The sequence below is a fragment of the Echiichthys vipera genome (assembly GCF_963691815.1).
Source record: "Echiichthys vipera genome assembly, chromosome: 19".
NCBI lineage: Eukaryota > Metazoa > Chordata > Actinopteri > Perciformes > Trachinidae > Echiichthys > Echiichthys vipera.
The window spans coordinates 10,713,933-10,726,687 of NC_139844.1; the positions used below are offsets into that span (position 1 = coordinate 10,713,933).

At 43.3% G+C, this 12,755-nt stretch overlaps 1 protein-coding gene across 2 annotated transcripts in view; it reads right to left on the reverse strand.

Annotated features, from left to right (window-relative positions):
* foxo3b (forkhead box O3b) overlaps positions 1-12,755 on the reverse strand; it is a 50,102-nt gene that overhangs the window by 5,200 nt on the left and 32,147 nt on the right. The window contains exon 3 of one of the 2 annotated variants that reach the window (XM_083934013.1): positions 480-1,948. In XM_083934013.1, coding sequence (XP_083790139.1) covers positions 509-1,948 — 1,440 coding nt within the window. In that variant the 3' untranslated portion in view covers positions 480-508. Of the gene's footprint in view, positions 1-475; positions 1,949-12,755 lie in introns of both variants that reach the window. The other variant, XM_083934014.1, reaches the window with a different exon arrangement.

Genomic DNA, 12,755 nt, shown 5'->3' on the forward strand with positions numbered 1-12,755 from the left:
TATTAAAAACAAACTTTTACCAACTGCGCTTGAAAAAAAAAAGCGAAGTTGTTTAGCAGGTGGGTTTTGGTTTGGGGAAAACTATTGATGTGGTTTAGTGAATAGATGCAGAGGTATGTAATTATGTTGAGAGAACCTTTCCCATATGGATTCACAGGACAATGAGGGCAGCATTGATCCTGATTATAGTTAATGACAGCGGTTCAGTGCTTTTTCTTCAGGTCTGTATTTCCTTACAACACTATTAATTCGACAACACGAAAAACATTTTAAACAATAAATAACATTTTCACAAGCCCAAAAGAGCACTAGTATCAGATCTTTCCTTGGCATCGGCCGTACCCTGAGTTCAGGTGTCAGAATCAGGGGAAAGAAATAGTTGGATCAGTGCATCCCTAACTCCTTCATCTTAACATTATCACCTTTGCTCAAATGCCACATGATTTACAACTGTGCATGCAACAGTCAAACTTACAGACCTTCTCTGCTCCTCCCCGGCCTGACCCTCTCAGCCGGGTACCCAGCTCTGAGAGTTCTGCTTGGTGCTTGTGAAGTTGCCGACTGCGTTCATGTTGGCCAGAGACTCAAAGTTAAAGTCAAGGCCATCTGCGTCCATCAGCTCGTTCCTGATGATGGAGTCCATATCACACTCCAGGCTGCTGTTGAACATGTCCAGATCCAGATCTGTGGGGAAACGGTCCTGGCAAATTCCCCCACTGCTGCTAACTGTTCCGTTTAGGAAGATCGAGGTGTCGATCTGCATGGAAGAGGAACCATTTCCTCCCAAGGGTGAGAGTAGGAGCTGCTGCTTGGCATTAGCCAGAGCGTTAGCCTCATTGGCTAGGTTCAGGCCTCCGTTTAAAGACCTCAGGGAGCTCTGGTTGTGGTTGTTACTTTGCCGTATCTCCCCTTGACTGCCCTGAAGTCCCGCAGTGGTCCCAAAGGTCATTACGGGATCGTTACGGAGCATGAGTCCACGACGGGAGTTTTTGGAAATGACGGCTGCAGCGCTGGCCTGCGACATCAGTGGGTCAGACTGGGTCATCATGACATCACTGTGGCTGTGGCTGTCAGAATTGAGCAGGTCTTGTAATGTCTGGCTGCCGAAGCGAGACAGGCTGATGCTAGAGAAGGAGGTCTGCTTGTTCTCCTGGATGGTCTGCATGGGGGATGGACGCAGAGAGGAGCCCGTCGTGTGGGGGCCAAAGATGGAGTTACTGTATCCATTAACTCCACCGTTAGGAGAAGAGTTGCTGGAGGGAGAGGAAGTGGAGGAAGGTGAGCCTAGCCCATTGGGTTTGGACCCAAAATTGAACCCTGAGGAACCATTTAAAACATCCGGTCCTGAAACTAGGTTGATGTTATCTAGCAACTCATCCATCAAATCATCTGTGAGTCCGTCATTCAGGTTCATTGTACCTGCCAGGTCTGCCAAGCGGGGAAGCTCAGCCGGCACTGCCTTCCCGTTGGTCGTAGCGTTGCCGGGAGACAGCGCCCTGCAAGGGCTGGAGTAAAGCATAGGCGAGAGAGGCGGCTCGTCATCGGGCACCTCGTCTAGCTCAGGGTTGGCCAGAATGGGTGAGAGGCGACCACTTAGTGTGCTGGCGTTGGAATTAGTACGGGAGCGGAAGTCTGTCCAGGCATCCAGCTCTTCGCTGCTGCGTGACGTTGGGCTTCCAGGCCACTTGGAGAGACCTGAAGGACTGTCTCCACCGCCTTCACCAGCTGCAGCAGCTGCGGCCTGCAGAGCTGCCTTCTTCTTAGCAGCGCGACCACGGGCAGACTTGGTGTACTTGTTACTGTTGTCCATGGAGACTGCACGGCGGCGAGGAGCCTTGCCACCCTTCCCTCCCTCTGGGTTGATCATCCACCAGGAACTCTTCCCTGTCCCCTCGTTCTGGACGCGGATGAAGCGACTGTGGAGGGAAAGATTGTGCCGGATGGAGTTCTGTAACACAAATGAGAGAAAGAGAAGAGGCTGTGTTGAGTGATGTGTGTAAAATCCTTTTCAAACTATTTCTCCAATAATTACGGGCGTCAATATTGACTTCTCTCCTTTTATCAATACAACAGTTACACCCACTACTACTGATTCTGCAGCAGTGTAAACAGTTGATCTGGTGACTAGGCACAAAAACAAAGCTAAAATCCTATTGTTTCCATTGTTCATCCACTAAATATAGACAAGAACACATTTATGTGTAGCAGCAATTAGGACTGATGTCTACATTGTTCCCACTGTAGCTTTTGTGTTGTGGGTATAAAGGAGAAAACAGAGACAGTGGTCTATAATCAAGCGTCTCCTTGATTATGAATGACACATACAAAGAGCCCCTGTGTTTCTTAAGGAGCTCGTTCTGTGTCAGATCATGTGCGTTTGTGCGTGTGCCTGTGAGTCTTGTCTGGTGTGTATTGACCAACCCTGAGCTCCCTCCTTGTGCAAGCTCCTAAGGCTTATTATGGGGTAAGCAGGGTTACAACAAAGAGATATATACTGTACATCAAAAGGCCCAAACTGCCTTATAACACCTCTGTTGAATCATTGGTTGCCTCCCTGCTGGCTTTGATTACATAAACTTATCGAACAGACACTTTCTTATTTTACACTATTTTACAATCTTTCTTATTCATGTTATAGTGGTTGTGAACACACATTTTAAGACATGCTTAGAAGTGCTAATTATCAAATGTCAACACGCTAAACCGATATGGTATTATCTGCTAAACATCAGCTTGTTTGCATTTTCATTGTGAGAATGCAAACATGCTGAAGTTGACACCTCAAAGAGCTGCTAGCATGGCTATAGTAGAACTAGGATTTAACTTCTATAACCTTTGTCACATTTCAGTCCAACTAATAATTGCAATGTTAATCCTGGGGGAGAGAGGTTATACAGAGAACCAGAGCAGAGCGAGATGTGATGGAATCATTAGTGAACCAACAGGGATTTTACACTGATGGTGGATTACGTTTAAACCACGAGAAAGGAAAGAGATATGCCTGGAAACCATTATACTATTTAATGAAACTACAGCACTGTTAAAGTATTACTGTTGGGTGTCATTGTGGGTTTCTAATTACACAATATAAAGGATTCACAAAACATGTTTACACTGTAGAGATGTCATTCTAACTTGTCGTCACTAATCGTTTAGTGCAGGTTGAAAGAATGATTGTATGATGTAAGCTCTGGCTTTGCAGTTACTTAAGACGCAAAATTCCAAATGTACTTGAAATGGACATGAGCATCTGGATAACCCCACGTTGAAACAAACTCATAGACACCCAGACAAAAACACTCTCAGCCATTTGGTTACTTAAGGAGACATCATTTCATGGTTCTTATATGACAACATAATGATGACACACAAAGACTGAAACAAACATGCATGTGCACCTTCTCTAATATCAACTCACAGTTATAGGACATAAACCTTTTGCATTATACGGATATTTAATATACTTGGGTTAGCTTTTTCCTCCTCCTTTTGTGCCCCCTCAGTCTCCTTCTCTTTCCATACCCCCTTGCTCTTCCGCAGTTTCTGTTGTTTCACAAACACATAGCTCTTATGAGCCCTGAGGGACTCTGAGGCTATGCTATATCCTCCCATATAAACAACTGAACCGCCATCCACATCATGCATGCATTTTTCCTCCTGTGTATATTTTTACTTCCTAAAACAGAACAGATTTCTGGGTTCCGAAAGGCGAGGGCCAAAATCTTCGAGTTTTTGTGGGAATCACAATATTGTTTTCCATGAAGCAGTCCCGTCTTTCCTGGGCAACAGTTTACAGACAGCTTGGTTTGTTATTCTGGTCAAAGGCAGTTCAACCAGAGAGGAGAGTGAGAAGCTTAAGTTACTGTTCTGAATGCTACGTTGGCAGGGGGAGAAAGTTTCATCTCTGGGGCCAAACTGAACCCAAGACCCTGTGTGTGTGTGTGTGTGTGTGTGTGTGGGTGTGTGTGGTAGTTGTATGGAAAAGACCATGTTTAGGTTTGCAGGCTCTTGAGTGTTTTACAATTGTAAATGCAAAAGATGTTTCTGCAGGACTGCGGTGCTTTTTGTGACGACTGCTGTGCAAAAGCAAACCCATAAAAAGTTGCATTTAATCATGAATGGTGTGTGTAAGTGAATGTGCATTTCCCAAGTGTTTGTGTGTGTGTGTGTGTGTGTGTGTGTGTGTGTGTGTGTGTGTGTGTGTGTGTGTGTGTGTGTGTGTGTGTGTGTGTGCGTGTGTATTCTGTGCAATGAGGTAAGATGAGAAGAGATACCAGGGAGACCAATGTTTATCCTCTGCCAGCATCTCTCGAGGCATGACGTAATGCCGCTTTATTACAGAACATTTTACAAACACACACACACACGCACGCACACACACTCACGCACGCACGCACAGGCTAAATGTTTCCAGCTGCCAGGGAGATGTAAATACTAGCAGAAGATAGACTTTGTAAAGAAAAAAAAAGAGAACTTTTGGAGGGATGAATGAGAGCAGTATGAATGGAATGCGAATTTCCTCCTGCTGCTGTAAACATTTACCTGCCAGCACCTGACACTTCATCAATCCTACCTCCTCGCTTCATCCTACACCACCTTTATCCCTGCACCTCCTCCCCACTCCCACCTCCCAACAAAGCCACTTGTTTAATGTTCCTCTTTTCCGTGACTTCGCTCGTATCCTTCAAATGTCAAATGAGATATTTCTAACTTGGTGTGATGGAGCAGCAATGAAAGGAAACGGTACATCTGCAGCCGAAGCACGGACAGGGACAAAAAGGAAAGTGCCAAGTGAAAATGTGTGAGTGATGGAGAGAGGAGGACGGTTGCAAGATGAAAGAAAGAAAACTGTGCCTGCTATGTATCAGCATTACGAGTGATGTATGTGTGTAGTAATAGATCCTCCCCCTTTCTCCAAAAGATAGTTTTTAAAAATGCCATTTTTCTAAACCATTCACCTCAGTGGTACAGTGGCAGAGGTGGAAAGTATGTTGTTTTATCATTTTAGTGTGCTGACCTTTTAACCATTTGGGTTTTGACATTTCCTTTGCTTCACATTTCATGTAGACATTCAGTCTCTCCTGCAGACCACAACATCACATTTCTGGCTGCCGTGATTCTTACTGTATCTAATGACAAAACCAACTGCATTATTTAACGGTGCTCTACCCAAAGTTTTTCCACGGCTACATAAGCTAACATGCACGCGCGGCCTTACTGTCTATCACATAATTATTATCATTGCCATGTTCTGTCACCCTGGCTGTGCCTGTTTCTTGCTGTTCTGCTGTATTAACTGCCATAACTTGTAAGTCATATTCATATTGCTTTAACCATCACTATAGTCACTGTTACTTTGTGGTTGCTTGCATCTCTGGAAGTGTGTGTGTCTGTCTGTCTGTCTGTCTGTCTGTCTGTCTTTGTGTCAGTCTTTGTCTCTCTCCTTTTCTTCCACCCCAACCGGTGCAGACAGATGTCCGTCCTCCACTGAGCTGGGTCTGTCTGATGTTTCTGCCTGTTATAGGGAAGGTTTTCGTTGCCACCGTACTCTACGGGGGAATTGTTGGGTCTGTGTAAATCATAAATAAGTCATAGAGTGTGGTCTAAACCTACTCTGTAAAGTGTCCTGGGATAACTTTTGTTATGATTTGGCACTATAAATAAAATGGAATTGAATTGAATTGAATTGAATTGAATTATCACACAGAAGACAGAGAAGAACAGAGACTCTTGGATAACAAGACACAGAGGAAAAGTGACTTCAGTCTCTGCTCATGACATTGGTTTGCTGCTATATTGATGGTATGAATGTTAAGTACAGCCCCTTTAAATAACATTATAATTGATAACAGCCTTCATACTTTACTAAACATAACACATACTGAACTCTGGCTGCTCATATGTGGAGAAAGAATATCCAACTTTTCCTCTGGGGTATTCCGAAAGACAGACACACACACACACACACACACACACACACACACACACACACACACACACACACACACACACACACACACACACACACACACACACACACACACACACACACACACACACACACACACACACACACACACACACACACACACACACACACACACACACACACACACACACACACACACACACACACACACACACACACACACACACACACACACACACACACACACACCTTGCAAGAAACCACCTTCAGAGAGTTAATGATGCAGTTGACACTGGCTGGCAAATTTTTAGGGATTTTCTTTTCTCTCTGCCTAATTTTCCGCTCCATTTTTATGGAGTTATTATTCTGTATTCTCCTCATTCTCTCTCATTCAAGCATTTCCCTCAGAGATCTGTATTGACATGTCTGGACCCTGTCTCACAAAGGCAGACAAGTAGGTCAGTTAGCTAATTTGTTTAACAACTCGTTTGTAACAAATGCCTTCACTTTGAAGATTGATTCCACTTTTATAACTTTAGTTAAATGCATAGACTGCCTATGTGCCTCCACTTCCTCCCACTGTACAAAAGTGAAGCCAAAGTATTCTGGATATGGATGCTGCCATCCTGTAATTTTGCAACCTTAGCCCGACCATAAACCCGCCCAGTCAATCACAGCTGAATATCATGATGTTTCACCTCACAGCATCAAATTAATAATTATAACCATACTCATCAGATAAATGAACTACCCAAAATTACAGAAACTCTTTGGGGAAAAATGTATTTGAGGTGTACTTTATTATTCATCATACTGTCCTATATTGCAGCCAGCCACCAGGGGGCATCAAGTTTTTTGGCTTCACTTTCAGGGAGCTGTCAAGTCGTCCATCTTTGTAGTCTATGGGTACATTTAAAGCTACAGCCAGTAGCTGGATAGCTTATTTTAGCATAAAGACAAGGGGAAAAAACTTGCAAGACTTCAGGAAGTCACCAAGAAATATTTTTGTACAAAAAAAAAAGATTCAAGATGTGTTAATTAGAGGGGCTGGTAGATAGTGTTACCTTCAGAGCCAGGCTAGCTGTTTAAACACGATTCCAATCATAAATTTTGATACTAAGCTAACTTGTTGCTAGCTGTAGCTTTATATTTAGTGACTCTTAGTTTAGCTGGTTAGTCTTCAAAACACTTCAAAACATTTGGTCAACAGTCAACTGCTCGTGAGACCAGTTATCCAGGTTCACCAGTGTTACATTTTTGAAGCAAACTGACTCAAAGATAGCCTGACCAACCTGAACTTTCTTTGTGAGACAGGCCCCAGCTGTGTGTGTGTGTGTGTGTGTGTGTGTGTGTGTGTGTGTGTGTGTGTGTGTGTGTGTGCACCAGCTGCAGCCAAAGCTCAGGAACACAGAGGCCTTTTTGTCCGTCAGCAACATGTGGGAACAATTAATCACTGTCAGCAACCACGCTAGGAATCTCTTTCTCCTTTCTCTCATTATTCAGATTTTTGAAGGTGCGTAGGTGGGAACTCACATATTTGCATTTATGTAAATCTGAATGCAGACGTGTGTACGTTGAATTTTTTAAAAGAGGCATTCAAGTTGATTTTAAGTCTACTGTAAGAGAATAGGATCAATTTAATACCGCAGCTGCATGTTGTAAACGTAAAGAAGTTAACAGCTCAGACCCCTGAGAAACCTGAAAACAGGTTCCTCTGATTGGTGCAGATGATTCTAAGAGTGCTTTCTAATTGGTTGTAGCTGTCCTAGCTCCAGCAATGGTGATTGGTGGAGTGAAATTGGTGTGCGTAGCCAGGCAGTACAGAAAAGGGAGGGTCTGCATGGTGTTGCAAGTGGATTTCATCACCCAGCTACAGCACATATCTGAACTCAAATGTGTGAGCTGGGTCTGTTTCACTTTGCCAGGTTCCTGTACTCTGTGTGCACCTGAGAGAAACATTTTACTGGTCAGCCCAACCCACACACAACCTTGCCTGCCTTCAGCTGGAAGGAAATGCAAACAAACACACACGCGCACGCGCACGCACACGCACACGCACACGCACACGCACACACAGCTCTTCATGTGTTGTGCTACAGGAAAGTGTGGGTCAGAGGGTTACAATGTCATAGAGCCAGTAGACAACACTGTGTCAAAGGTCAAAGTGCTCTGAGGTTGTAGCTCTCGCTTCATCCCATTAGCCCCGCCCCCTGGACCCTGCTACCACTGCTGTGATTGGACCAACTCTGTGACCTGAGCCTCACACCTCTGGTGTACATAACCATCCTATGACACAGTGTGTATGTGAGTCCTTGCCAAACATAACCACATTTTTATCAGCCATTATGTAAACCAGCACTAATCTGAGTCTAATGTCAACAGTGACCGCTGCCGGGTCAAGTGGACAACTTGCGCAACATTAGTTAGCATTTAAAACGAGGTATTGACAATGGGCTGTGGTGAAAATAATGCTTGTCTTGCCATGAAGTGTTCTTTCCTTGGAGAATGGAAACAAGATTAACTTTGTGCAAACAGGTGACAGGAAACGTTCTTGCAAATAAACTACAGATACATGGCGACGGGTTGTTTTTTTTTTTAATAGAGAAAAAGTACAGTCTACTTTTTCTAGCGCCTGTGGAATCAAATGTTGCTTGTAGTGTGATCACAGATTAATGTCACGTGTTCTCTCGCAGTCACACGGACACTGAAACCATGAATTGGCCTAGAGTCGTAGAGGAGAGTGGTGAACGTGTAGCGAGGTGGTGTGAGGTAGAGGCCAGATGACACGCAGGTCTTTTGAGTGACGTTACGTATAAGGCGGTTTATAAATAAATAGGCTGGTCTAACACTGCAGAGAGGACGGTTATTTATACTGTGGGCCTACATGAACACACACACACACACACACACACACACACACACACACACACACACACACACACACACACACACACACACACACACACACACACACACACACACACACACACACACACACACACACACACACACACACACACACACACACACACACACACACACACACACACACACACACACACACACACACACACACACACACACACACACACACACACACACACACACACACACACACACACACACACAGTCCAGGTTCCAGCTGCCCTGAGTTCTGGACTGCAGACAGAACATTCCATTCTCTTCAATCATATGTGCGTTCTCAAGCCAGCAGTCGGGTGTCTCGCTCAGTGTGTGTTCGTGTGTGTGTGTGTTTATGTGTGTGTGTGTGTGTGTTCGTGTGTGTGTGTGTTTATGTGTGTGTGTGTGTGTGTGTACTCTGGAAGGGGATCTGGAGCTTGGCAGAAGGAATCCTGTTACACCTAGTTCTGCTTATATTTCTACTCTTATTGCCTCATCTGCTCCTCTTTTTGTGAATAGATTAAGGTCTTCATGGGAATACACACACACGCACACACACACACGGATCTGTGTCACCATTTAGACAGTTTTTGGTTAAATTCTATCAAACTTTCTGTTTAACCTACAAATATAAATGATGGTATAATGTTTAGAGTTAATTTAATGGTGTTAAACTAAAGTCTAACTTCTTATCTTTGTAACCAAATATTGTTTTAACAAACGACTTTATTTATCTTTGTGTTTACACGAGTTGTCAACGGGACACTAAAACGGTGAATTAGCCGTGTGCTCCTCTGGGCCCTAGTCCGACACCCCGACCTCATTGCCGTAAACAGTGGGAGCTGCCCGTCTTACACATTAACATCCATGTTGTCAAAACATCCAGGGCCATACTTCACTCCTTCACAATAAAATCACATGCTTTAACAGCTCCAAAATATACCGTAAAGTCTTCTTTATTTACATTTTTTATGTTAACCACCACCTGAGCTGTTTCAGGCTGAGCGTCGCCTCAAACATTCTCACTGCTTTCTCTCAACGCCACTTTTGTTTACTAATTTGACATGTAAATGGCCATGTACAAATATGAAATTTCACTTGTAGATTCTTAGAAGTGTGTAAATAAATTCTACTGGCACTTCGGTGTGGAACAGCAAAAAGACTGGAAACTGCGGCAGACCGGATCCGTCTGGATAGGGATAATACCAGCCAACGTCGTCTGACTGGTGATACAGTTACATTAGAAACACTTTAAATGTCAAATCAATTCAGAAAATAGATCACTTTTTGTTTTGAAAAACAGTCTATCCAATCTGTGATGCCATCCAGATGCTATGGTGTAAACAGCAATATCAAGTTCACACAAGTACACTGACACACCCACGGCTTTCCAAGAACTGTGACCTTGTGAAAATACAAAGAGTCTGCTCTTGTCAGCACAGAGACTTTACTACTGCAATGTCAGTATGTCCCTCTCTCCCTCTCTATCATTCCCATCTGTCTCCCTCTCTTCTCTTGTTTTTTACCTGCAGGCAGTGTGTTCCATGCTGTGTAAGGCCACATGCTCAAAGAACTTCTTGTTTACTCTAAAGTTTCCTCCAATCAGGTGGGAGAGCTGGCCAACCCAGCCCACCTCAAACAGCCAATAAGTGCAGGCCGGGAAAAAAGGCACGGCTAGTCATGTGACTCCAGTGAGGCTTCATTGGGTCAGTATGTTTTGATCAGTGCTCCACGGTCACCTGAGTTCCAGTGGAGCATTGGCTCACGGTCACACTGGAAAGTTAAGCACACACACACACACACACACACACCACACACACACACACACACACACACACACATATGAAAAGCAAGAAGCAGAAGGGAACTCTAAACTCTATCAGGTCATATTTTCATGATTTTAATCCAGAGAAAAAAAAAAACAAAAAAAAAAAAATCTGTCATTCACATGCAGAAAACATACAGTATGAGCTCACAAAGTGTATTTAGTCGATGGTCATTCACAACACACTGTTCATTGCAGGTCAATACGGGACGCATACACTTTGCTTTAGGACAACACAGGACATCCCTGCTGGGCTTTATCAGCCCGAGTTCCAGGACATGCCGTCCTTAAACTAAGGAGCAACTGCAAGCCAGCCAAGAACACACAAAAACACACACACACAGACAGACACCAGAATAAACAAAGTGATCACTTTCTACATGCACACACACACACACGCACACACGCAAACGCACACGCACACACGCACACGCACACGCACACGCACACACACACACACACACACGCACACACACGAACAGAAGCATCTCAGAAAAGACAAAGATGATTATTCAGACAGATACAGAAGGGGAAAGAGGTTTGCAAAAGAGTAAAGCAGCAGTGGGGAAAAAGTTAGTAAATGTGTCCAAACACAACACCATTTTTTTCATATTAGTGTATTTTTCCTTTTTGCTCTGTATTGTAGAAGATGAACCAGGGGCTGCTTTGTTTTATAACTTGCATATCCCAGACTTACACTGTAATAAAGGAGCTTTCGTCCACATTGTTGGTACAACCATAGATATTAAAGGGGGACATATTCTGCTCATTTTCATGTTCATATTTGTATTTTGGGTTTCTACTAGAACATGTTTACATGCTTTAAGCCACATTATTTATCTCATACTGTCCGTCTGAATATACTAGGGGTGTCCCCGACTAAAAATGTTCATAGTTAAATCTGATTCGTCACAACTTGCCTATAGTCGACTAATCGTCGAATCAGTTTTTTTTTTTTTTTTGCTCATGAAAAACCCTCTTATCCGGGATGGGCGAGCCACGGACATGAAGAAGACAGCGGCGGGTGCACGCGTGTCAGGCAGAGAGTTACTGAGAGATGTGATTTCTGATTTCTGATAGTGGCATCTTGTTAAAAGTATTTGTTGTTATAACATGAATGTGTTTTGTTTGCATGTTTCTTTGACAGTAGCTGACTATAGCTATATTTAGAACTGTAGTTTCACTTTCATGGTGTTGTGTCAGACTATTTCGGATTGAAACGTCTATAATGAAAAACAACAAATGGGCAAATATTCAAATGAAATGATGCTGATGATTAAACAGGAGCAGACTGTTTCTGACGTCCAGATAGATTTAAAGTCCAGCCAAGATGCCTCTGACGGATTCGGATCCTGGAAAGTACAACTTAATCAATCTCCTTAGTGTGCGGGAATAACCCCCTCCCCATCTTAGACTAAAAGCACATGAGTTATTTTCACATTTTTAGCAACAGTATTTATTAATAGGCTTATATTTATACCAAAATAGGCTATTTATCACGATTTATTGGGAGAAACCAAGCATCTATATGTAAAATCAGACATTCAGCACCCCCAGAGCCAGAATGGAATAATCCATTGTTTCATAACCATATTTTGCGACGATTCGACTGTCGACTATTCGGGGTCACCCCTAGAATATATCTGTAGTCACCCTCTATCTCAAACGCTCCTTTTTAGCGCCTGTCTCTTCAAGGACCCTCCTCAAAAAAGCCCAATCTGCTCTGATTGGTCAACGCTTCCGGGTCTTCCTGCAGCTGCATTCTCAGCATCTCTACACCTTCATTAGAGCCGGCGAACGACTGTAACGGCACTGTGGCGTACTTTACTTATATATAGTATATAGTCCTGACGGGTCGTTTAAAGACACAGTTTCTGAATACAGGCTGTGTGCATTTCTCTGTGAACTGAGGATTTTTATTCTTTCACAGTATTTTTATAGCACCTATTGAATTGAATTTATTTCAGACATGTCACAAAAAGAAAAAAAACATAAATACAATTAACTATGCCTGAAAAGGAGTAGGAGGAAGTTTTCACTTATTTAATCCTATCCCTTGTTCACAATTCTGTAATAACTATAATCTATATAATGTATCCA